Source organism: Phodopus roborovskii, unplaced genomic scaffold (genome assembly GCF_943737965.1).
Source record: "Phodopus roborovskii unplaced genomic scaffold, PHOROB, whole genome shotgun sequence".
In the NCBI taxonomy this organism is placed as follows: domain Eukaryota; kingdom Metazoa; phylum Chordata; class Mammalia; order Rodentia; family Cricetidae; genus Phodopus; species Phodopus roborovskii.
In genome coordinates, this window is record NW_026126622.1 from 1,429,041 (window position 1) to 1,456,170 (window position 27,130).

General features: G+C 45.5%; 1 protein-coding gene across 1 annotated transcript in view; it reads left to right on the top strand.

Annotated features, from left to right (window-relative positions):
- The first annotated feature begins 1,517 nt into the window (after positions 1-1,517).
- The window catches only part of Trpm1 (transient receptor potential cation channel subfamily M member 1), a 114,645-nt gene continuing 89,032 nt past the window's right edge, over positions 1,518-27,130 (top strand). The window contains exon 1 of the mRNA XM_051206478.1: positions 1,518-1,592. Coding sequence (XP_051062435.1) covers positions 1,518-1,592 — 75 coding nt within the window. The remainder of the gene's footprint in view (positions 1,593-27,130) is intronic.

Here is a 27,130-nt window from a genome sequence, read left to right on the forward strand (position 1 = left end):
GAGTGGAGAGTGGAATGGGTTGGGGAGTGCACAGTCAGCATTGCCTAGTGGAGAAGTGCTGGGGCGACTTCCAAGACAGACTCCCAAAGGCCATGGCCCTACCTTCAGAACCTCCACACATACTTCTGCCCACTGAACCTCCATAGCCAAACAGTCCTCCTGGGACAAGAAGCCACACCCAAGGAGGAGAGAACTGGTCCTAGCAGGGTAGCCTTTACTTACCTTCAGCCTTATCTATGTTGTGTGCTGATCTGTTCCTCCTCCTCCTCCTCTTTTTCTTCTTGCCTATGCCAGTGGGCCTCCTTCTCTATAATCTCTGTGTCTTGTTTTTCTCCTCTGCACATTAGCTGACACATACATCCAATAAAGCCATCTTGAGAGGGTTCCCCAAAAGGATGACACATAGGTGGGCTAGAATAAACCTGGGGGGGGGACTGCTGGATCTGCTTCCTGCCCTATTCCACATAGCAGCAGAGAAGATCTGTTTCCTGTCCTATCCTATCTTTCAGAGGGGAAGGCCACACCCCTGAAATATAATGGCCCATGTAGAACCTGTGGAATGGACTTGAGATTGGACACAGGAAACACACAAGGAACACTGCTTTGTTACCCAGTTAACCAGAAAAGTGCACCTTGATGGCTTCTAGGAGGGAGTTTCCACTTACCCTGTCTGGGCCTAGACACTCACCCCGGGAACCTGGCCACAGTCTGTGCTAGTTAGACTTCTGTTAACTTAACACATGTGTTATTTGGGAAGAGGAACTTCAATTGAGAAAGGGCCTCTATCAGATTTCCTGTAGACAAGTCTGTAGGGCATTTCCTTGGTTAATGATTGATGTGGGAAATCCCCGTGCACAGTAGGGTTTGTGGTGCCACACTTGGACAGGTGATCCTGGGGGTCTAGAAGAAAGTAGAATGAGCAAGCCATGAGCAAAGAAGCATCTCTCCATGGCTTCTACTTGAGTCCCTGCTTCCAGGTTCCTGCCTTGAGTACCTGCTCTGACATCTCTCAGTGATGGAGTGCGACCTGAGAGTTGGAAACTGATATAAACTTGCTTTGTTCATGTGTTCTCCCCTGCAATGGAAACTAACTAAGACATAGTCCAACAAAGGGCCTTGGGCGCCAGTGCCAAAGGTTCTCACAGCTCACCGCTCCGTGCCTCACATCCTCATCATGTGCCCCCACCGCCCTACTGCAGCCACCACTTTCTCAAAGTAGATTTCACTTCCAATTCCCATTTGCTAAATCTCTCCTAAAAACCACGAGGAGGGGGCAGGGGGATTAAAGCTGATTACAGATGTACAGAAGCCATCTAGTCTCTGAGCACTGGATGGGAGTCCAGTAGGAGGGTGGGAATTAGCTCAGCTCCTCCTGGGCTGGCTGACCTAGCCACCAATCTCACCCCACACTCTGAGCCCCAGTGCCCAGCCTGGTAAAAAGCTGTGTGTCTCTTGCCTCAACCCACTAGAGACTTCCATGCAGTGGACTGGGCCTCACAGGGAATGCAGAAGCACCCATGGGGTCCCTGAGGAAAATGAGCAGCTCCTTCAAGCGTGGCTCACTCAAGAGTTCCACATCGGGGTCCCAGAAGGTGAGTGAATTATGTGAGGCCCAAGGACAGATGAACAGCAGGGGAGAGGGACAAAGGTTCTGTTTGAGTGTTGCTCCAATAGACTGTTGCCTTCCAGGTGTGTGTGTGTGTGTATGTGTGTGTGTGTGTGTGTGTGTGTGTGTATGGTGTGTGTGTGTTGTGTGTATTGTATGTGTTTTTTGTGTGGGTTGAGTGTGTTGTGTGTGTATGTGTTAAATGTGTATGTGTTGTGTGTTTTGTGTGTAGGATGTGTGTGTTCTATGTATTGTATGTGTTTTGTGTGTATGTTGAGTGTGTTGTGTATATATGTGTTGTATGTGTGTATTGTATGTAGGATATGAGTTTTGTGTGTATGTAGGATGTGTGTGTTGTGTTTGTGTTGTGTGTATATATACTCTCTACTGCATCAAGCTCCCTTCTTAGGCTATAACCCTGCATTTCCTATCTTTCTGTCCCATGTCTATTGTTTCCATTCTCTCACTCAGAATGTTTCCCAGATACCTCTGGGCAGTGTCCCCATGGCTGTAACCCATGATATCCTTTGTCTACACCGCAGGGCACCATGTAAGGGCTTTCACTTGTGCCCTGCTTTATTTCTATTCACAGATTCATAGCATTGCTGAGGAGACTTGGAGTATATGATGCCTGCAGTATGGGCCTCACCCTCAGGGTGTGGAGGATACCAGAGGAAGCTGGACAGTGATGCTTCTAAAAGAGGGGAGGGTGGCCCTGAGTGAGTCCTGAACTGGGCTTGAGTTTCTGTGACCACAGAGCAGGCTGTGTGGAAGTCCCCTTTGGTAAAAGCCACCTACTGTGTCAATTAGGCTCACTTGTCTTCTGTCGAAGGTGACTGAACACTAGCCCTGGAGTGGGTGTCCCTAGCCATCCTTGGGCTGCAAGAAGGGGGTCCTTTGGATCCAGGTTACCATGGCCCATACAGCTGGGTATTGGGAACTGACTGAGAGTGAGTGGAGATTAAGAAAACCAGACACAAGTAACTGTAGAGCTGGAATCCAGTGGGCCATGCCCTCAGATGGAGACCCACCAACAGCCTGGATACTCTGTGTTTGGTCAGTTAATCTGTGTTTATTACGCAGTATGGACAAGGAGGCTGATCATCTAATCTGTGTTTATTATATACAGTATAGACAAGGCTGGTCAGCTAATCTGTGTTTATTATATACAGTATGGAAAAGGCTTGGCAGCTAACCTCAGTAGGTGGTCTCTGCAGATGAGCAGCCTCAGGGGATGTGTCCATGCAGTGGTCTGGGACTAGAAAGCTCTGTATTGTTCACACTACTGTTTTTTAGCCAAAGGTCACCTATTCATTAACATCCATACTTAGACCAGGTAAAAGCCATGAATCAGAGACATTGGTGTCCTTGACATGACCATACTCAATCAGGCATATACTCTTCCCACATGGCCTGGATTGGTCATCTTTACTCAGCTGACCTCAAGTAGAGCCCAAGCCAGGAGGTAGAGGCTCCTGAATACTTGTTGAGTCCATGGCTGGTGGGGTGGTGTTGATCCTCTGTTCCTTCTAAGACACTTCCCCTATAGGGCACCCTCTAGGGACAGAAGCCAGGGCAACAGTGTGAGCCTGGTGAGTGCCCTGGGGAAGGTGTTTGGCTCTAGCAGAACCCTGGGTCATCATTTAGGAGCTGGCCAGGTTGTGGCCCTCTGTTCACATAAACAGCTGAGAATGAATCCAGCCAGGTATCTCCCAGTGTCTGATGTCCCAGGAACCTGAAAACACAAACAGAAAATAGGAGACTATGTTTTTTTTAAAAAATAGTTTAGGCTTTTCCTAGTTTCAAAAAGTAGAGAAGATCCACCCCCAGGTGCTACTGGTGGGTGGAGTATATCTCTCTGTCCCCCCAGGCCTGTGAGAGTCAATATTCTTTCTCCAGAGCCTGCCTGCTCAGCTGCCATGTCTTATGAATTAACATTCACAAATCTACCACCACACTTGGCAGGAACACTACATCCACATGCCACTAGTTGTGCGGCTGCACACACATGGTGCTGCAAGGCCCTCCTCCCCTGAACACAGTTGCTCATTCTAACCTATAAGTGCTGAAAGGAAGCAGGCTGTGCTGTTCTGGAACTCTGACCACCCTCTGCCTGGTGCTTAGCTTAGTGGTGTAGCAGAGTCTGGGTGTCTGCTTATGGGGGCTCAGCACAGAAGAGAAGCACTTTGAGCATGGTCAACCCTAAAAACTAGCACCTTCCTCCTCTTTCCTCCCCCCATTTCCCTTCCCCTTCTCCCCTCCTGTCCTCCCTTTCCCTCTCCCCCCACGATTTTCCAGGATTGCACACTTCCTTAATTTTACTTTACATTTTAGAAAAGAATGCTCTCATACTGGGTTGTCTTGCCCAGCCTTAATACACGGGGAGGTGTACTCTTACTGCAATTGATATGCCATGTTTTGTTGATACCCATGGGAGACCTGCCCTTTCCTGGATAGTGACAGAAGAGGCTGAGATTGAGAGAGTGGGAGGGGAGAGTGGGGAGAGGGAATGGGGGTAGGATGTGTGGGGGAGAGGCTGAGGCCAGGATGTAAAATAAATAGACGTATTAAAAAAAAAAAAAAAGAAAGAAAAGGACACCCCTTCCAAGGAGACCTCATCCCATGACAATTTATGGTGACCTTTTGCATGGGCTGGCAGTGTGGTCCAGTATCAGAGCATGTGAATTGCATGTAAGAAGCCCTGGGTTCCTGTATTCCTCCCAACCCCAAAATCTGAGCTCTCCAGTCCCTCCCTGCCAGAACCTGACCTGGTTAAATGTTCAGTGCTCGGTTTGCCCCTGGTCTTCTTATGACAATTCTCAGGCCAAGAATGAGAGCACCGAAGGGGAAATGAACGATGGTTTTTAGGATTGTTGTTTTGGTTTCACAGTGTAGGAGTCTTACACTGTAGTCCAGGCTGGTCTCGAACTCAAAGCAACCCTCCTGCCTCAGTCTCCCCAGTGCTTGGAATACAGGGGTAAGCCTCAATGCCCACCAGTATGTAGGACTTTAAGAAAGTTAATCTGTAAAGGGGCACTGAGAAACAAGTTCCATGTGTGTAAAAGTATGTGTTTTCATAAGCCTCCTTTTGGTCCTTGGGAGCTTGGTGCTCTTCTGAGGGTGGTTATGCCTGGCCCCACTGTTGTAAAAGGCACTTTGACCTTTGACCTGGCTGGTCAGCTCTTCCTGCTAGGCAGCATTTCCCTTGGCCTCAACAACCACGACCCCCCCCCCCCAAGCCTGTGGACCTGAATCAGTGAACAAAGGATGGCTGCCTCTGGTCCAGGAGGCCCAGCTTTCCTTAGTCAACCTTCTGTAGCAAAAGTCTCCAGGTGGCCAAGTGGGCCATGGAAGCAGTGCTTACATTCTACTCAGCTAAACAGTGTAGATGATGTTCAGAGTTGAAGATCAAGGTCTTGAACAAATTAAATGGTAGCACAACCCAGCAACTTTACCTTAGATTCCCTTAGAAAATTCCAGCACAGGTACTCAAGGAAATTCACAAAATGCTCACACCCACATTGCAAGCTGTAGCAAACCAGGACCTAGGTGCTGAGGCTTCTGCTGCTCTCAATGGACTGCTATACAGCACTTAAAATGAACAAGCCACATCACTTGTATCAACACAGACAAACCCCACAACAACGGATGCCACTGAAACCATAAGCCTCTCATAGAAACTCCAAAACACACAAAGAGATTCTAAACACAGTGTGACGTCTCTTCAGGAAAGAGGTGGTTAGCTCTGTCTATAATTTTCTTTTGTGTGCTACATATAAATTCCTTTTTTTGGCCTCCTTCCTTTTTTTTTTTTTTTTTTTTTTTCCTTTTCTTTTTTTAATGGGGCTCAGCTGTTAGTTAACCTTTTTGTATGACTTTAAAATCAAAGTGTTGACTTCACAATTGAGAGACGTTTTCATGCTTCTCAGATTAGCCAGGTGTAGCCAGGAAAGCTCTCAGGCACACAGCCTGCCACCACCACAGAGAAACTACTCCACAACACTGGTTTAGCCATCCTTCACTTTCTCAGTCCAGAAGCTGCACACAGGGGACTGGCCAACTTACCCTGCCCTCTGCACCCCACCACCCTCTATGCCCCGCCACCCTTTGCACCCCAAAGCCCTCTGTACCCCACCACCATTTGTATTCCATTTGTAGCATCTTCAGTAGCAAACCCACTTCGGCTCAAGGGAACAAGAGCCATTACTCATCTTAGTAACCAAGCAGGGGACCTAGAGCCTTGAGGTCACCTCGATTCTCAGGGTGCATGGCTGGAATCTGGGGGACCCCAGTAGGTTTTCATGTTAATCTGAAGTTTTGTCCTATGCAGGGTATCGCAGGCAGTGGAAGCATCCAACACAGCAGATCCAGGTGGGGACAGGGTCCTTCGTGCCCTGGCAAGAGGATGAGAAGGTGTGACAGTTGGGAGCATCACGAGGCAGGCCAGGGCTGAGGGATGTCCCCGGCCTGGCTTCTAATGTTTATTGAACTTCCCATGAGAGCCTGGAGACCTCCAAAGGGTGTCTCTACTGGGTACATATCACATGAGGGACTGTGTGACACTGGCTAAGCCACTCCCCTACAGGCTGCAGGAGCACATAGGAAAAGAGCCTTGGTGGTAGCCCTGTGCTTCTGGAGGGTCTAAGGCCTAAGAAAAAGATGCAGGTGACTTGGGACCAATTGAGGTATTCATTGTTCAGACCTCATAGAAACCCCATCCCAGCCTAAGTCTAGTCATCCCGGGAAGACTATTCTAGCCCAAACCAACACAATCAGTACACTGTGAGAGCCCTACAGGGCACATCAGAACACTGAAGGCTCTGCTAAGCCTGGAAAACTGAAGCCTGCATTCAGCAGAGACCCAGAAAGAAATGTTTTCCTTGTGAGGGACCACATGACCATTGATGGAGACCAGGCTAGGAAGCATCATGTTAGGGCGCAGGGAACGGGAGAGTTGGTTCTCCAGGATGAACCCTGGTGAAAGCTCCAGTCTGGCATAACATGGAAGATGGCTTCTCCCTCCCACTACCCAGCACTACCTAGAGCAGTGGTTCTCGGCCCTCCTAATGCTGTGACACTTTAACACAGTTCCTCATGTTGTGGTGACCCCCAACCATACAATTATTTCATTGTTACTTCATAACTGTAATTTTGCTACTGTTGTGAATCATAAAGTTAATATCTGGGGTTGCAATCCAAAGATTGAGAAATACTGTTCTAGAGGCTTCACCAAGCAGAGGACACCAAAGTGTTCCTGAAAGACAGACAGAAGAAAAAAAATGTTGCCATCCAAAGTCACTAAGAAACTGTCAGCATTCCCCATACGAAAATGTTCAGTTTTCAGAATTGACATTTACAGAACGTGAGTTGGAGACAGGTTGTTGGAGCACAGGGCCCACCTCAGCTGCAGCGAGTATCTGCATAAAGGCCCTGAGATTCAGGAGGCAGCATGGGCATCGATTCTGATGCTCATGGCCTTCAACAATGTATTGATGCAGAGAACACGCATGCGCCCTCCTCTGAGCCGTGATGCCCTGTCCTCCGAGGCAGAGCCAGAGGTGGCTCTTTAGAGATCCGGATGATTTTGGTGGCTGTCAGGGACTTCTAAAATTCCCCTTTTCCCCCTACCCCACCTTAAAGCCAGCAGATGCTCCCCCCACCCCCAACACATGGTCAGGTCATAGATGTACCTGTGCATAGCACAGCCTCTGGACTCTGCAACTGTACCCCACACTCCTGGCAACCCTGTCCTCCAGAGTGGGCCACAGCTTTCCCTCCAGGCTTCTGGCTCCACTCTGGCTGGTTTCATCCCTTGCCTCTGGGATTTGGAGATGGGCAGAGCCGCTCCAAAGCTGGCATCTAGCCAGGCCTTCCCAGCCTCTTGCACCTGCTCGCATCCCCCGTGGTTCCCTCCTACATAGAGCTGAGATGTGGCTCTGGGTGAATCTAGGTTGCCATGGCATTCCACATACAGAGCTTTCACATCGATGGTCTGCCCTTGCCTGCTTAGGGTTTTGCTGTGTGATTACGGGAAACTTATGCAATCTCTCTGAGCCTAATTTCCTCATCGACAAGGTGGACTTTCCTGTGTCCTTCACCAAAGATGCCTTCAGTTTCCATCCGAGTTATGTGAGGAGACTACTCTTGTATAGTAGTAGTCTACACCAACTGAACAAGAAAAACCCCTAAACAAGCACAGAAATTGCTTGTAGTGAGGGAGCTATTTGTGGCTTGTTCTTTGTTAGTTTTCTCTGCAGACCCATTGTGGTGTTTGGACAAAGGCTGGTCTTTAATAGATGCATGCCTCCTTTCTCTCACAAGCACATGCCAGCGTTGCTGCGTGCCCAGCAGCCTCCCTGGAGCTGGGAGTCTAGAATGTCAAGTCAGAAAACAGTAGCAGCTCCTCCCTCCAGGAGAAGATTTCTTCAGGGAGTCAGCTATGCTACCTGCTGGACATCAGAGTAGGAGGTACACTGAGCAAATGCCTAAAGGCTGGAAAAGGGAGCTGTGCAGATCCCCCACAGGAAGAGCATCAGGCTGGAGGGAACAGCCAGTGTACAGGCTAAAGAGTTTGAGACTTGGGACAGAGAGAAATAGAGACAAGTGTGAGGGATGTCTGAAGGGAGAAGGTGTCCCAGTGCCTGCTGGTTCCCTGGGCCCTGGGTTTCATTGGCAGCTGGCTGTGAGCTTTGATAGATCGTTGACCCAAGACTAAAGGAAGTTTGCAGGGAAAGAGCAACTTGGGATTTAACTTTTGAGCAAATTGAGATGGCATCACGGTTATCTTTAGAAACAGCCAAACTCGAACCGTGAGATGGTTCGGCAGAAGCTGGGCATGGCTGCTGGAGGAAAAGTCCCTATGAGCACTGAAAGCTGAAAACAACCTGTGGCGTGTATTCCAAGCCAAAGACAAAAGTTCCTGTTTGTAGAAGCTCAGCATAGCAGAAGCTGCTGGGTGAGGCAGCTTACTGCCTGGGGACACCAGGGAGCTCTGGCAGCTCTTCCCACCTCACCACCCATCTACAGGAAGCAGAACCCCTCCCTCTCCAAGGAAGGAGGGGCCACACCCTTCCCACTGCCATGCTGGTGTATGTACAAGGGATTTATTGGCAGAGCATCTTGGTCTTGGCTAATACAAAACTAAACATGTCTCAGCTATATCACTTCAGTCAGTTTAGAGTCTCTCTGGCTTGCATTTCTGTTATTTTATTCATATATGTCCATGGGTACAACAGATTCTTAAGGGTTCTTACAGATTTATTTTTTATTCTCTCTTTCTCTCCTTCGCTGTGTCTCTCTCTCTCCCCCATCTCTTTATCTCCTCCCCCAACGCCCCGCTCTGTGTGTGTGTGTGTGTGTGTGTGTGTGTGTGTGTGTGTGTGTGTGGTGTCTATATGGCACATGAGCATATTACATCTTCTGACATAAAAGTGTGGGTAGTGTGTGTGAAAGTCAGAGGACAGCCCCTGGTATCACTCCACACAGTGAGTGGCAGACAGGCTCCCTAGCTTCCAGAAATTCACCTGTCCCCACCTCCCATCTTACTGTTGGAACACTGGGATTGCAAACACAAGCTGCCACAGCAAGCTTTCTAAGTGTGGGCTCTGAGATTTGAACAGTTTCTCGTGTTTGCATGCCAAGAACTCTTAGCTACTCATTGTGCCCTCTCTCCAGCCTTATTTTTTAATTCTTAAACTGACAGATAAAAATTGTATAGCTCTATTATGCACAGCATGACACTCTGAGGTATATGAAGGTGTTTGCCTTTTGAGCTTTCTTCTTTCTCCCAAGAAGCCTATATTAGCTATTAGCTTTGGTGGTATATTACCTGCAGAGTTCTTTGTTCAAGGGAGTGTGTACTACTGAAGCCAGGGTGTGTATGTGTGTGTGTGGGGAGGTACACACATCCAGGGATCTTGGCAGTGTTTCTAACATAGGATATGGGGGAGGAGAGTCAATTTTTTTCTTGCATTCTCTGTGCTGAGACTCCCTGCAGCAAGAGGCAGATTAATACAAGTGACTGGAACAGATGTTTAATGACAGGGCCACCTGCTGTATACACAGGAGAAAACTCAGAGGAGCTCACACAGCTCCAAAATCTTTTCTCCACCCCAGATTGACACATGGCTCTTGAATAAAGTCAGAAAAGGGTATATGGGCAAAGGTCTGTGCAAATAAGGCAGAGCTTATTCTGCACGTGTGTGTGTGTGTGTGTGTGTGTGTGTGTGTGTCTGGAAGAAGGTTATTGACATGAATGTGGGTGCTCTCTGAAGCCAGAGGACAGTTCTGGGTCTCCTGGGACTGGAGTTTCAGGGAGCTACGAGCCACCCTTCATGGGTGCTGGGAACTGAACTCAGGCTCTCTGTAAGAGCAGTGTATGCTGTTATCTGCTGAGCCATTTCTCCAGCCTCATCAATGAGAATTTCTTATGACATAGAGTCACCTTTGCTTCCTAGTGAGGAGAAGCCATGCCAAGCGTGGAGATTCCTTCATGGATGTGTGTTTTCCATCTGGAAAGGGCTGCTTCTGCTCCATTTTCAAAGAATTGCTTTTGTTCAGGGTTTTCCAAAATAACTCGCTCAAAATAATCCACACTGAGGTGTATCTGGTCTTCTAAGAGTCTTGAAACCCAACTGCACAATTGTCATGCCCTTTTGTGTTTTATTTTTTATTCTCTCTCTCTCTCCCTCTCTCTCTCTCTCTCTGTCTCTCTGTCTGTGTGTGTGTGTGTGTGTGTGTGTGTGTGTGCGCGCGCGCGCGTGCTCACACTTGTACTGTAGCACCCAATGGAGGTCAGAAATCAGCCCAAGTGCCAGTCCTCACTGTGTTTAAGGCAGAGTTTTGTTTTTTGCTGCTTTATACTGTGTGTCAGGCTAGCTGGCCAGAGAGCTTCCAGAGATGCTCCTGTCTGCATTTCCCATCTCTCTACAGAGGCACTGAAATTATAGACTCTCAGCACCACACTGGGGTTTACCCAGGCTCTCAGCATCTAAACTCGGGTCCACATGCTTGTGTGGCAAGCTCCCTGCTTATTGAGCCGTCCCACTGATCTTCTAGGAGCTGTAGACCCTACAGTGTAATACTCTTAGAATCAGTCAAGACATTTTGGAGGCGATGGGGCTCAGGAATGAGGAACACAGTGAACATGGATGGCTTACCCCTGTCTTGCTAGGCCCAACACAGCCTTCCCTGGCCATATTCCACTTATTCATTCCAGCCGCATGGACCTCCAGCTGCTCCAACCAGCTGGCCTGAGAGGGCCCTGAATACCAGCTGGTCTCTGTCCCTGGCAGCCTCATCCCAGGCAGCCACTGGCCCACTTAGTTCATTCCTCAGGGCCCTTGTCTCTGAATCATCCATTCCCATGAGTATTTCACAGACCCAAGAGGACCCCACAAGGAAAGGGACTCTCTTGTTCACCACATTCATGTTTCTGCAGGATCTGACATATCCTGAGTCCTCTGAAACAAATGTGCTTTTTACTATTAGTTGTCATGGTTACTAGCAAAAGGGTTGCTGCCTGCTGGAACTCCTTCTGATGGCAGCCAATACCTTCATAGTCCAATAGTAGGGCTTTTTGTGTAGTCAGTAAGAGAAATGGATCACACCTGACAGAATTTGGAGTAGAGCTAGATTGGAGAGCTGAAACACTGAGCCTCAGCCCCAAAGTCACTTCAGACTGGGCAGTAGTGTGTCCAGGATAAGTCTGCTGGAAGTGGCCAGCCCAGTGTGCAGAGGGACGTGTGCTATCACTGTTGGCCTGCGAGGTCCTTCCAATTCCCCTTAGGCCTAGTACTCAGGCTCAGTCTTTCCTACTCTGGCACCTATAGGACCAGCCACCTGCTTTGGGCCTGGCAGAGTCTCCAGTATGAGGGAGGGCAGAGCCCCCACTTTACCAGTGTGGCTGGGCATTAAGCTAGAAAGATATGCTCTGAGGTGGGCATGGCCAGTGAGAAGGGATCTTCACATCTGCTTGGGGAGATAAGATCCTTTTGCAGAGAAATCAGGGGCTGTTACAGAGAGGGCAACAAGGAAGTGCATGTGCAGATCCTGCTTAAAGATCAAGAGCTTAGCCCCACATCCCCAGACCACGGGTGCTGGATGCTGGCTGGGTCCAAGCATAATCTTCCTAATGGCTCAGGCAGCCGCACAGCATCTGGTGGGCCCAATGCCCCCGGAATGTCTGCTTTCATGTGATTAATGGCTGTCAATAAGACTTTGATCCTGGAAAAAGCAGGTCTGGCTACTGAGCCCAGCTACCAGCATCAAACCATTTCAGTGAAGAGGGAAGAATGGCCCTCATGGGCAGCCCAGAGAGAGGTAAGGGCAAACAAGGCCTGGGCTGAGGCTGAGGATGAAGGTGTGAAAGCACCAAGGGTGAAAGGGTTCTCAGTCTAGGACCTTAGCTCATGGACTCCATCTTCCCCTCCCTCCGCTGATCCGGCCCATCTCATCTCTTCATCCTGGCTGTTGTGGTGCAAAAGGCCAGATATCACACAGGGCATGGGGGCAGGTCCTTTCAATTTCTGGGTCCCAAGACTGGCCTAAGGCACAGACAGCCCCACAGCTCTGGGAAAGACCTATTTTCTGACCCACAGGGAAGTACACTGATGTGTCATGAGTCCTTTATGTCCTCTGGCTTGAAACCACAGATTTAAGTAGACATTTTCTTATTGTTATCTACTAGAGGATAGCATGGTTTGTGTGATATTTAGGGCTTAGAGTGTAGCTCAGTGACTTAGTATGTGGGAAGATCTGGGTTCAAGCCCTAGCAACACCAAGATACATGTATGTGCATCTTCACACAATATGTACACAGAGCTTGTGTGTTTTTGTGGGTATTCTTTGTCATCCAGATATGTCTTAAAGAATGCATATAGGTCTTATGTACACACAGCTTTGTCCCGTATAAAGCACTTGCAGACCCTGGAGCCCTGTAACCAGTTACCCTTGGGTACCTAGGAATAACTGTACCCACCAAGTACACCTTTGCTGAAGACCAGGCCCCATTATGTGACATGGAGGAGAAGGGGCTGGGTGCCAAGATCACATAAGTGATAGCTAAGGCTCTAGGAGGCCACAGAGCTTGTCAAGGAAAGAGTTCTGTCAAGGTGGATCAGGGTGTCACATCACGATCTCTGGAGTTTTCTAAGCAGTGGGCCAGGTGCCACATGCCCCAAGAGCCACCACAGCCCTCTGGCTATCTTTAGCATACACTGAATGTCTTTAAGGATTGTCCTTCTAATGTTTTCACTCCTCTATGGCTTCCCACCACTCCTTATAAAACTCCTACAACTAATGGAATTTGTCTATGTGGGTTCTAATTGACATTTGTGCAGGTCAGTATTTTGACTAAAAAAAAAAAGCAGCAATTTGATTAATACTTTTATAGAAAGCAAATTACAGCTAGGGGTCAGGTTGGCTCTGAAGACAGCCAGGTGGGGGCAGCAGAGTGCTAAGCTGGAGAGCCTGGCTCACCAGCAGGGGAAGGTAGGCCATTTAAAGGGAATTTAAAGGGATGAGTGCCAAATCCACCGGCTGGACTGGCTGACCAGTTAGCACAAGGTTGGGTACTGTTGCTAGACTAACAGCAGCACAAGAGTTCCTAGCTTTCCTTCCAAGCCTCTGTGGCAGGAGACACTCCAAGCTCTGGGAGTCCCCTGAGTTGACCCACAGTGGAGAGGCAGCTTAGCCAGTTAGCCAAGGTGCATGAGTCACTTAGAAGAATAAAGCTTGCTTGTGACAAAGGAGCCTAAATCCCTCTTGGACTGGAGTTGTCTCCACCCTGCAAACTCCAGAGGAGGCCACCACTCCAACAGCAGGCAAGCCTTTGGCACTTGGTGGTGGTGATGGGGTACCATGGTTTGCCACTGGAGGGACATCTATCAGAGATCTGCTGTGACATTTGTTGGTTATAGCACAAAAACAACATGAATGCCTTCTTGTCTGAAAAATTTTCAAAAAAATTCAAGACAGCAGCAGAGTATGAATCTGAATATGGAGCCATTGTTACTGGACCCCATGTGACAGCATAGTTCACCTCCCATGAAGATGCCCTTGGCTCTCACTTAAGCCCAGAACCTGCTTGGGGTGGGGCTTTCAGTGATGAGTTGTGTCTTAGGGTTTCTATTGCTGTGAAACACTATGCCCAAAATAATTCTGGGAGGAAAGCATTGGTTTCCCTTACATTTCCACATCACTGTTTGTCCTTGAAGGCAGTTAGGGCAAGAACTCAAACAGTGGAGGAACCCGGAGGTAGGAGCTGGATATAGAGGCCATGGAGGTGCACTGCCTGCTGGCTTGCTCACCATGGTTTGCTTATTCTGCTTTCTTTCAGCTCCCAGAACCACCAGCCCTGGGTGGCTCCATCCACAACAGGCTGGGCCCACATCAATCTGGAGTTCAGAAAATGCCCTATAAACTTGCCTACAGCTCAATTGTACAAAGGCAATTTTCCAGTTAAAGTCCCTTCCTCTCAGATGACTCTCGCATGTGCCAAGTTGACATAAGACTATCCAGTGCAGGTGACTTCATGGTTCTGAGACAGAATCCTGTTCTTCTTCCCTTCTGGGAATGGGATGGATCTCTGGCATTTACCTCACCAGCCAATGGGGACCCAGTAGAAACAGCTCTGTTTTAGCATTTGAACCATGTTAGCTTGTGTTCTTGGAGACAAAGATTCCTGACACTGGAGCTCTTACTTGTTTCTGGGAGTTCTGAGGCTCCACTGTGGGCGTGACTTCCTGGGAAGACCATTTCAGTTTCCCCAGATAGAGGTGGCTTCTGCAAGTAATCCCAATAAACTCAATGGCTCACCAGGCTGGAATTGGCTGGAATCATCACTCTGACCCATTGTTGCCACCTCTTATGTAACGCCAGGGAGGGCCTCCGAGTCAGGACTTCTTGTAAGATGGGTAGGCCTTGCTTCCCAGCACATCAGAGAGAGGCATTTCAGTCAAAATGAAACAGCTACACACCACCTTCCATTCTCTCTCTCTCTCTGTCTCTCTCTCTCTCACACACACACAAAAATCCTCCTGTTCACTAGCCTGTCCCTTTTGTGACTGCCCCCTGTCCCTCAACAGGCAGTTATAGGAGGCTTAAGTTGTTATGCAGCTCAGGAATACTGTAAAGCTGAAGCTGTCCTGAGACTCCCTCAGCTGCCTGTCTGTCCTCAGCTGTCACAGAGCTCTGTCCCTGTCAGTTTTCTCTGCATACCCCACTGCGCCCACCTTCTTTCTCTTGCGGAACAGGGCTGGCTGTCATTCATAATTCTCTTGCCTGAGCCTTACTGCTCATAAACTTGGCTTCTCCAGAAATTCAGCCCTTAACATGATTTCTGCAGGCTTACCACAGCTTAGTGGGAGAGCATGTGCCTGGTTTTGATTCTTTGATTCCTAGCAAACACACACACACACACACACACACACACACACACACACACACACACACACACAGAGTGGTGGTGGGGTAGAGAGAGAGACAGAGACAGAGAGAGAGACTTTCCTGGTGATAGGTAGCCCTTGTGCAATACTGAACTGCAGCCAGATGGCAGCTGCCCATAGGAGGTCCCCACATAACAGACTCAGAAATACATGTGTAATGACTTCCAAAGAGGTCTGTGAGCTAAGTTTTGCAATGTGCCCTTTGCCATTATCAACGCAACTGCCCAGAAACCCAAGCCAAGGGCATTCACATACCCACTCAGCAGGGGCAAATCTTTCAGTTTCTCCATTGGGGAGATGTGGGAGTTTGAATCTTTCCCACCAGCTTCTGCAGCTGTGAAGGTGGTGTGGACCCATTTGGAAGGTGCAGAGAAAAATCAAAACATTTTTCCTCTGCTTGAAAGGTGTACACACATGAAACACCTTGGTAAACTGAATTTTTTTCTCTTTATTTTTGTAAGAATAATGAATAAACACACACATATGAAGATTTATTTTTATTTTATGTGCATTGGTGTTTTGCCTGTGTGTATGTGTATGCGAGGGTGCCAGGTCCCCTGGAACCAGAGTTACAGAACTCCATGTGATTGCTGGTAATTGAACCTGGATCCTCTGGAAAAGTGCTCTGAGCCATTTCTTGAGCCCCAACTTTTTTATGTTTTTGAAAATTAGAATATAATTACATCATTTCCCCCTTCCTTTTCCTCCCTTCAACCCCACCCACTTTTTCTTCATTACTGTGACATATACATATGTATGCATAAATATGTAAATACCACCTGCTTAGTGTGAGAATTACGACGGATCAGATGGAAAGGTATTCTGGCAATCGTGAGTCAAGGAACACCACAGGTCACAGTAAGCATAGGCTTACAGCCCTGCTTCAGGGAAAGACCACCTCAGTGTATCAGCTCTGCTCTGGTAGGAGAGGGCTTCTCCAGCTCCAGGGAACGGCTTCCCAATGTAACAGCTCTGCTCAGGCAGGAGAGGGTCTGGCAAAGTTGGTACAGTTCAGTTCCAGTCCCTGGGAGAGCAATGTAACAGCTCTGCTTAGCTAGTGGAAGGTTTACAGCCTTGCACCACTCTGCCCAGGGTCATCTCTGCTCACCCAAACCTTCTAATTGGAGACATGTATTGGGAGGGGAGAATCTAGGAGAGTGGCTGCCTTCTACCAAGTGGCAGAGGACAGCTGGGCAGCCGCACAACCACAAGCTGAACAGGCACAGGGTTTATAGAGGACTTCTTAAGGGTAGGGTTTTTCCAGGGAGGAGATTTCCAGGGTGGGGATTGGTCAGATTTCAATCCCTGAGCTCAGATTGGCTAGCTCTCCTGATCAGGGATTGGTTGGTCTTCTGCTCAGGTTTAGGGTCAGATTTGGCTCTGGTTTCAGGGCCAACAGTATGTTTCTTTAACTGGTACTTTTAGAGTTTTGGCTCTAATTTTAGGCTCAGGGTGTATCTCATTCACTGGCTCTGATTCTAGGGACAAAGTGTGTTTCTTTGGCTCTGCTTGGGGTGTGTTTCTTTGGCTGGCCCTTTTCCCTCACACAGTCCATTTGATGTTACTTGTATGTACATATTTTAGGGCTGACCAATTGGTACTTAATAACCAATTACTGGGTTAATTCCTGGGGAAGACTCCCTCCTAGCATTCCTCAGTTGCCTGTAGTTCTCTGCTTAGGGTGGGGCCCCATGAGATTTCCCCCTTACATGGTAGCATGTCTATTGGTAAATTACTTTGAAAAAACAAACCACTTATTGTAAAGATCTGGCAAATGCAAGTGAGGTTAATGTGGCAGCTATCCAGACCCAAGGCCTGTATGTCGTACAGGCAAGAATAACCATTTTGAAGCCATGAAGTTTCTCTTTGGATTTTTACTTTCACTATTGATTACATTTTTAGTGCATGTATCTACCATAAAAACTGAAAATTCCATGACAGGAATTCCATGACGCCAATAGCTTCCTATACTTTGTCACAGCTCACGTGTCTTTCACCTGAGTTCTGGTTTTCCTCATTGCCTTTCTTGTTCTTCATTCTATGTTGTGTCACACCCATGCATCTGTTTGTTTACTGATATACATGTCTACAGTATATACATAACGGGAGAGAACATATCTAGATTTCTTTTTTCCTGAGATTGAGTAACCCCAATGTATGTTCTATGTCCATTCATTTTTCCCACAAATTTTCTAATTTAATTTTCCACAGAGCTGAGTAGTGTTCCATCTTATATATGTATCAGACTTCTAGTATATCTCTTTGTATTGCTAATTCTTTTGCTTTATGCTTTTTACCTATGTAAGTGGTTCTCAATCTGTGGGTTGCAACCCATTTAGGAGTCAAACATCCCTCTCACAAGGGTCACATATCAGATATCCTGCATATCAGATGTTTACATTATGATTCATATCAGTAGCAAAATTACGATTATGCAGTAGCAGCAAAAGATTTTACTACATGAGGAATTGTACTGAGGGTCTTAGCATTAGGAAGGTCGAGAACCACTGGCTTAAATGAATTTTCTCTCTTTTGTTCTTTTTTATTTCAAGATTTCTACAGCTTTAAATTATAAGCAGGTTATAAACGGTATGTGGTAGTTTGAGATTTTTGAAATATAAAGCATGACATTTTATGTTAAACATTTATAGTATTGCATGTGTGTTATGTTTGAGCTTCTCGTCTCTCTGTCTCTTTTTGTAATTGATTAAATGTTTTTGTTGTTTTTCTTTCTATTGAAAGGCTGATACTTTTTTCCTACACTTATATTGTTACCTAGAATTCTAGCTAGCTAAGTTATCAAAGTGAGTATTAGCTCCCTGGGCAATCCAGATCTTGGGATCCCAGTCCCTCTAACCCTATCAGCAGAGACCTCAGGAGCTCGACCCCTTTATCTACCTCAGTAGCTCAGTTAGTGAAGGTGACAATTGCAGAAGCCTGATGGCCTAAGTTTGAGCCTCAGAGTTCATGCAAATGTGGTAAGAGAGAAATGAGTCAACAGACATTCTCTAATATCAACACACACACAATAGAGACTTCAGAATAAGTGTCCTGTGCTCTAGCCAACATACCCATCCTTACTACCATCTCCCTGAACCCACACCTTAGGGCTGGACTACACTGTGTGTAGCCCTCTCGGACTGGCTTCTCTTATGAAATGACTTGCTCTAAGGTCCTCAGTATCTGTGCCTGCCTTGTTCTTATTTAGTGATGACAATACTACCTTATGTGACTTGCAGTGTTCACCCATTGAACAGCACCTTGTTTGTTTCAGCCTTTTGGCAATTGTGAACAAGTTGCCATAAGCATCTGTATGCAGGTTTTTGTACAGACATAAGCTTTGTTTGTTGGTCCTTTGAGACAGGATCCCACTTTATAACCCTGGCTGGACTGGAACTTGTTTATGTAGACCAGGCTGGCCTCTAACTTGTGGCGTTCCTCTTAGCTCTCTGCCTACAAAGACCAAGAGTTACACCCATTATGTCTGGCTGGACATTTAAGTTGTGAATTCATTCCACCACCAGGGCATGTGGCAAGACAATGTTTAGCTCATAAGAGGCTGCCTGTTTGCTCTTCAAAGAGCCACTTAAAAACAGTGGCAAGGAGAGTTGTCCATCTGCATCCATCAGTGGTTGTCACTTTTTGCATTTTAGTTACTCTTGGAGATGTTTCAGTGCTGTTTGAAGTTCATGCTGTGCCTGGTACATGGTGCTGAGCATCTTTCCACAGGGCTGTTTCCCCATCCCTGCATCTTTGGTGAGCTTTCCAGATCTTTCCACTAGTTAGAATTGGTTATTTGGGCCTAATGCGATGACTTCATTCCATGCGGATCCTAGGCCATCAATTTGTTCTCCCTCCCCCCCAATTTGGCCTCCTATTCTTTCATCCTCCTCTTCCTCATTCTTCCCCCTCTTCTTCTTTCTTCTCCTTCAGGTATTCTGCCTCTCTATAGTCTGTCAGTATTCAAAAGTAACTTGTATTTTCAAAATTTGATTGGACTCTAGAGATCATGTTGAAAGGAAATGATACCCTAAGGTTGTTGTGTCCTCCTATCTGAGAGCATGAGATAGCTCTTCAACTGTTTAAAACTTGATTTCTTTCTTTCATTTGAGTTTTACAGTTTTCCTTGTGGTCTCCTTCCTTCCTTCCTTCTTTTCTTCCTTCCTTCACTCCTTTCGGGTTTTGAGATAGGGTCACACTATGTAGCTTTGGATGTCCTAGAACTCGGTAGACCAGGCTGACTTTGAACTCACAGGCATCAGCCTGCCTCTACCTCCCAAGTGCTGGGACTAAACTCATGTGCCACCATGTCTAGACTCTCCTCTTTTTCTTATACATGTTTTTGTTTTGTTTTGTTTTTGTTTTTTTGAGACAAAGTTTCTCTGTGTAGCTTTGGAGCCTGTCCTAGAATTTACTAGGTAGACCAGGCTGGCCTTGAACTCACAGAGATCTGCCTGCCTCTGCCTCCCGAAGAGTGGGGATTAAAGGTGTGTGTCGCCACTGCCACTTTCTTATGCGTCTTTTGCTAAGTTTGTCTCTAGATACTTCATTTGGGTACTAATGTAAATGGGACTGTGTTTTCCATTTCAAAGCCAATTCATTCCTTGCACATGTGGAAACAGCCAATTTTGTCTATTACCAGTACATCCTACAAATTTCTTGAAATCATTTCAATATTTCAACCTTACTGTCACTCTTTTAATTTCTTGAAGATCATCAAGTCATCTGTGAACATTTTTGCTTCTTTCCACTGATATGCCTTATTTTCCTTTTATCTTGGCACATTTGCTATGATTTTCAGTATGACTTTAAAAAACAATGGTGTCCCCTGAAGAGGACTAGGACACATTTTGTCTTGCCCCTATTTCTAGTGGGAAAATTCTGCCTCCATGTCATTACATGTGAAGTGAGCTGGAGGCATTGCTCATAAGCTGTGGTAAACCCTCTCTATTATTTCTTGGAGAGGTTTCTTTTTATCATTATGTGAATGTTGAATCTTCTCAAATGGTTTTTTGGCATTTGCTGATATGATTATATGGATGTTTTCTTTAATTTGTCAATATGGTATATTACATTAATTAATTACATTAATGTGGAACCCAGCCTTGCATATCTGGAATAAATCTAACTTCACCATTTTAAATGGATTTAATTTACTAATATTATGTTAAGAAAAAATCATTTACATTTATGAGAAATGCTGGTATGTAGTTTTCATGCCTCATAATAGTTACCAGTTTTTGCATTTTTAAAAATCTTTTTTATTAATTTATTTTTTACATTCCAATCCCAGTTCCCCCTCCCTCCACTCCTCCCACTCTCTCTACTCCCTCTGCTCCATGGAGAAGGTAAGGCCCCTAGAAAGTCTATTAAGTCCCATCATCTAGTTGAGGCAGGACCAAGGCACCTCTCTACCTCCACACCCCAGTGTCTAGGCTGAGCAAGACATCTCTCCATATAGAATGGCCTCCATTAAGTCAGTTTGTGCATTAGTGTTAGATCTTGGACCCATTGCCAGTGGCCTCATATATTGTCCCAGTCACAACATTGTCACCTATATTAAGGGAATCTAGTTTGGTCTTATGTGGGATCCCCATTTGTCAGACCTGAATCAGTGATCTCTCACTAGCTCGGGTCAGCTGATTCTGTGAGTTTCCCCATCATCATAATCTTGACTCCTTTGTTCTTATTATCATTCCTCCCTCACTTTGATTGTACTCTAGGAACTTGGCTCATTGTTCACCTGGTTTTGTTATTAGGGTAACACTAACATTATAAAATGAGTTATTTATTAATCATTCATTCAGGGTCCATTCTCTGAAAAGATTGCCACTTAAAGTGAGTTGTTTGCTCTCCAAATATTTGGGGATTTCCTAGCTACATTTTCTTCACTGTTTTCTGGTTTGATTCAATTTATGTTCTTAAATGTATTGGAATTTTATTTTTCAATATATTTTATTAGTTTTGAAAATTTCATATATGAAAACACTATATTTTATCACATTCACCCTTTCTTCCCCTTAACTCCTTCCAGATCCACCTCTATATACCCACCCTTTCCCAACCTCATGTCTTTTTTTAAAAATTGTAATCCACTGAGTCCAATTTTACAGCCCTCTTACTATACTCATGGATATAAGGCAAGGGCTACAGCATGATTGGCCTACCAGGAGCCCCACCCTTAAAGTAAACTGGCCCTTCCTCAGAAGCCACTTACTGTCACTAAGTCCTCAGCTGTGGTCAGGGCTCATGTGCCATCCATGCTAGATTGTTGACTGGCTTGATCATGTCCAGGCAACCACAGCTGTGGGTTCATGAGTTCAGCAGTCTGGCCTAGAAGAGCCTATTCTGCTGTGGTCTTCCCCAAATTCTGATTGTTACAGTCCTGCTGCCTTCTCTTCTGAGATGGTCCCTGAGCCATCTATTTGTGGCTGAGCCCTGCACTGACATGTGCTTTCTACTCTTTGGCCAGGTGTGAGTGTCTGCTATGTCTGCTGCACAGAGAGACTTCTCTGGTGAGGTCTGAGAGCCACACCAAGGAGGTCCAGCTCATGTCTCAGAATACAATCTCCTTCAGTACACCTTCAGGAGTGTGTGTATTCAGGCATTCTGCAGTAGTGAATGGAGTCTTTCATGTCTAGTTGCAGTCTGAGGGTGATCTCAGTTATGCCTTTACTACTAGCCCTTATTGATTTTCTTTGGCAGTTATAATTCTAAATCACTGACAGAGGTATTTTGTGCTCTCAGTTGCTATGGTAGATCTGTGTATTGGCCCCTGCAGCTTCACCAGGTTCTGTCTCCTACAGACTGACGTCTTGTCATTAGGCATCTACACATTCAATGGGTAGTTTTGGCCTCTTGTAGAGCAGACCCTTTGTCATCAATTACTTCCTCTTTGTCTCTTCCTGAAGATGGTTCCATCTGAAATTATTAAAGTGACTCTAGCATTCTTCTGATTAGTATTAGCATGATAAAACTTCCCCTATACTTTTACTTTAATCTGTGACTTTACAGTTGAGTAAAGCCTGATTCTACCAATTGCCTTCTCTCTCTCTCTCTCTCTCTCTCTCTCTCTCTCTCTCTCTCTCTCCGTGTGTGTGTGTGTGTGTGTGTGTGTGTGTGTGTGTGTGTGTGTGACTCACTTGAAAGGAAGTAAGAGTTGAGTTGATCTTGGAATTAAATATGAGTGACATAGTTAAGGAACAGATTCAGGTTTCCCATACTGTGTTCCACCATGAAACCTTTTACATGGCATTCTCTTAGTTATAGAACATAGAAAGTTATAAATCAAATCCATTGTGGGGACATAGGAGGGTTACAACAAAGTGCAGAGATGCTGATGTAGGTTTCAGGTGTTGTCTGATGGCATCGTTAGATTTGGGATTGGCGGAAGCTAGTGGTTTGCTAAGAATACATAGTAAGGTTTTGATAGCCACAAGGATAGTCACAGTGAGGAATGCAAGACTTCCAAAGGGACCAAAAATAGCTTAAGATTATCTGATTCTAGTCTGCAACATTTTGACTCCCCTTAACCTAGACATTTAGTCATTTGGGAATATAAAATCTTTAACACAGTTGCAGGTTCTCTCCCTCCCTCCCTCCCTCCCTTCCTCTCTTTCTCTGTCTCTATCTCTCTCTGTATGTGTCTCCCTCTCCCCCTCCCTCTGTCTTTTGGGGAGGGGGGCTGCAGTTCTCACTTGCCTTTTGCATACCTCATTTTTCTTTCTTGTTTTTTTGTTAAAAGGCAGATGTGATCATGGGGTGGTAGAATGGAGTGGGGAGACCTGCTGTAGAGGGTGGAGGACAGCAGCTGCTGTGTGAGGCTGCCTTTTTCTGGCTAGCATTCACTGTGCTCACTCTTAACTATACTCATAAATTCTGAGGTCTTAACCTCTAGGAGCATCTTTGTATTTTTTCTACCTGTTATTTCTACAAATTCTTTTCACAGCTTTATTAAACAAAATCACTTATGAATGCAGAAATAAAAATATCTCACAGATAATTTAAGGTTGTCACTCAAACACTTGACCAGTGCAAACTCCACACATCTCGATGACCTTCTACACTGTTAGAATGGCCACTCAGAAGCTGTGGAAACTTCAATCAGGGTTTTTCACTTTCACCATCAAGTACATTTTATTCACCTATGCACCACAAAAAAAAAAAAAAAAAAAAAAAAAAAATCAGAGTTGAAACTAGAAAAAAACTTGGCTATAGACTCTTTCGTGACTTATGTATCTTTTGCTTGCATCCTTTCTTTCTTACAAAATAATATTAAGTACCGAGAGATAAGTCTAACCAACAAAGTGAAAGACCTCTGAAAAGAACTCTTCAGGTCACTTAAAAATAAAGCCAAAGATGACTCTAGCTGATACAAAGATCTTCCATGTCGCTAGGCTGGCAAAATTAATCTACAGATTATTTTTATTTCTTTGTTTTTATGAGACAGTCCCTCTCTGTGTAGTCCTGGTTGTCCTGAAATTCACTATGTAGACCAGGCTGACCTCAAACTCACAGAGATCTACCTGTCTCCATCTTCAAAGTGTTAAATTAAAGGTGTGCACCACCACATCCAGCCTGATCTATAGATTTAAGGTATGACCATCAGAATTCCAATTTCATATTTCATAGCTCTAAAACATTCCAAGAATTCATGTGAAATCACAAAAGACCACAAAAACCAATACAATCCCAAGGAATGAGAACATGGAGGTATTGCAATACCTGACCTCAAATTATACACTACAGAGCTGCATTGATAAAGAGCCCGGTACTGGAATAAAAACAGATTGAAGAATGGAGAAGAAAGAGGCCTGAGATGAAACTGACAATGCCGTTTTTGACAAAAGGAAAGAAAGCCAGTTTGACAGACTGGCTACCTACTTGCAGAAGGGTAAAATAAGATTCATAGCTTTCACCTTGAACAAAAATCAGTTAAAAGTGGATCAAAGACCTTGGCTGAAAGCTGTAAACCCTGAAACTGCTGGAGGAAAACATAGGGATGCTCTTCAAGACTTTGAGACAGGTAAGGACTTTCTGAACAGAACAGGAACCAGTCCTAGGCATCAAGAGAAGGATGATATAAAACTTAAAAGTTTCCTCACAGCATTGGAAGCCATCAGCAGAGCACACAGACAGCCCATGGAGTGGAGGGGGGCAATACACACCAGCCACACTGCAGACAAGGGGCTGATATACAGAATTTGCAAAGCTCTGCAGAAATTAAACATTAAAGAATTATAACTGCCAGTCAACAAACACACTAATGACTTTAATAGAAAGTTTTCAAAAAGAGGAAACTGAAATACCCAATAACTGCTTTAAAAAATCTTTCCAGCATCCATAGTCATCAGGGAAATACAAATTTAAACTATTTTGGGACACCAGCTCTCCCCATTCAGAATGGCCAGGACTAAGCTCTGACAAATGTTGGGAAAGATGTGAGGAAAAGGGAACACTTTTCGCTGCTGGTGGGAGTGCAAATTAACATACTCTGTGGGAAACAGGTTGGACGGTCCTCAAAACAGTAAAAATAGAACTACCAAGTGACAACCCAGCTCTTCTACCCCCCAGGCACACACCCAGAAAATGCCATAATTGCTGGGGAGATGTTTTCACATCCATATTTTCTGCTGCTGTATTTACAATAGCAAGGACATGGGATGAGCCTGGACGTCCATCAACAAATAGAGGATGTAAATGTAGTACATGGTGAAAAGATGGTTATTATTCAGCTGTAAAGAAAAATGGAATTTTCTGGGAGGTGGTGGCACATCCCTTTAATCCCAGCACTCATCAGACAGAGGCAGTCGGATCTCTGTGTTCGAGCCCAGCCTGGTCTGCAAAGTGAATTCCAGGAGGCTTACACAGAGAAACTCTTTCTCAAAAAACAAAACAAAACAAAACAAAAAAACAAAAACAAAAACAAACAACAACAACAAAAAAAGGGAATTTGATGGAAAATGTAGGAATTTGGAAAGTATGTTATTAAGCCAGGTGATCCAAACTCAGAAAGGAAACAAAACAAAAAACAACACACACACACACACACAAACACACTTATCCTCCTATGAGGATCCTAACCTGTAATGTATACATGTATATATGCAAATATGTAAACAGGCATAAGTATAAGTTTAGCACAACATTTAGGAAGGAGACCAAGAGGGAGTACTATTAGCTGGTAAGAAAGGATGGAGTATCCGTCATTTTTTCATGGTGCCGGGTCATATTTAATTGCATGCTGTAAAGCATTTTTGAAATTGTTGGTGGGAATAACCTGAGGTGTAAAACATCATCTTCCTCCAGAGAGGAGTTTCGTTTCTTTTCTCCAAATAATTTTGTACCATTGCACATTAATGTCACCTTAGTTGACTTCTAAGAACCAAGATCACTCAGAAGACCCCTAATGTCAGTGGCAGTCCCATGCAGGCTGGTTTGTCCACCCTCATCCTGAGGGAGAGTGTCCTAGTTGGGCTTTTCTGTCTTTTTGATAAACACTTTAACCAAAGAAAACTGGGGGGAGGGGTATTTTACCTTCCAGCCTATAGTCAGTCCATCATGAAGGGCAGTCAGAACTGGAGCCTGGAGGCAGCAACTGAAGGAGACACCATGGAGGAACCTGCATACTGCCTTGTTGCTCATGTTTACTTTCTTATATACACACCCAGAAATAGTGCTGCCCATAGAGGGCTGGGCCCTCTCACACCAATCACCAACCAAGAAAAAGCCTCTATGGACTTGCTTTAAGGCCAGTCTGATGGAGGAATTTTCTCCTTTAAGGTTCCCAGATGACCTTGATCTTGGATTGTTTCAACCCGATAAAGACCTTTAAAGAAATCTTGAGCCTGTATTGGTCAGGGCTCATACATTTTCTTTCAAATTCCTTTTTTTTTTCCTGTTTGTTTTGTTTTGTTTTGAGACAGGGTTTCTCTGAATAGCCTGGCTGTCCTGGAACTCCCTCTGGAACTCCCTGTGGATAGCATGCACTCTCATGGAGAGAGATGCAGAGGCTTCACAGATGTGCCAGGAGACAGATCAAAGTTCAGTCAAAGAAGGGAACTAGATTTGCAGGGTGTGTTGGATCTCTAAAGGGAAAAGGCTGGGTAGGTGCCGCCAGGTAGAACCCTGAAGGGTGGGCTGGCAGAACATTCTGGATCTGAGTGGCCTTCCAAGGACTCTGTGCAGAGGTCTGTCACCACGGCTTCCTTGATGCTGGCTCTGTCTAGGTCATGCCAGAAAGAGAATAAGAAGAACTGGACAAGGCAAGGCAGCTTCTCCTCCCACTTCTTGTCCTGCAGATAGCTGGAAGCCTCCATCCATCAGCTAAAGCAGACAGATTCAGTTAGCAGCCCTGGGAGAAATTTCCATAGAACCATCAGTGGGAGAGATGATCCTCACTTCACCGGAGGTAGTGGGGCCCTTTGAAAGCCTCTTACCTTCAGAGGAAAGCCTGGGGAACTGCTCGAAAGGCAGAGTATTCACCAGTCTGGGATGGAAAGCTCTGTTGCCTGAGGAATGAAGCTTCCCAAAATCTTTCTTGGGCCACACTGGGTCTGGCAAGGATTTCATAACAAAAGAGAAATTGCAGTGTTTAGGGAGAGGCAGGGCTGCCCAAGAGTAAAGCTTCCTCAATGGGAGAGTCTCCAATACTCTAGTAACTACATGCATATGTCATGAGCCTCAACAGGAAAATCTACATGCAAGTCACCCAAATTCCATCACATGGGGAGGGGTTTTAAAAAAGTCCAAGATCTGACTAGACCAAATTTAATAATGTCATTCTTTGGATCCTATAGGAAGGATTATTTTCTGAGTTAGGGATTCCTCAAAATAGATGTTACTCTTCTCATCTTAGTCACTAATAATGATTCTGTCTCTTGGGAAGAAGGAGCTGCATACCATGGAAAGGAGAAAACTCTGCTAACCAGGGAACCAGGACCGAACTGTTGACAAGTTCTAGGGAACCCTGACTAATACAGGCCCATATTTTCTTTAAAGGTTGTTATCCCAAAATTGCGATAAATCCCCGCATTTTAGGAGTGGTGATGCATTGCTTGAAAAGGTTGTGACTGGAACA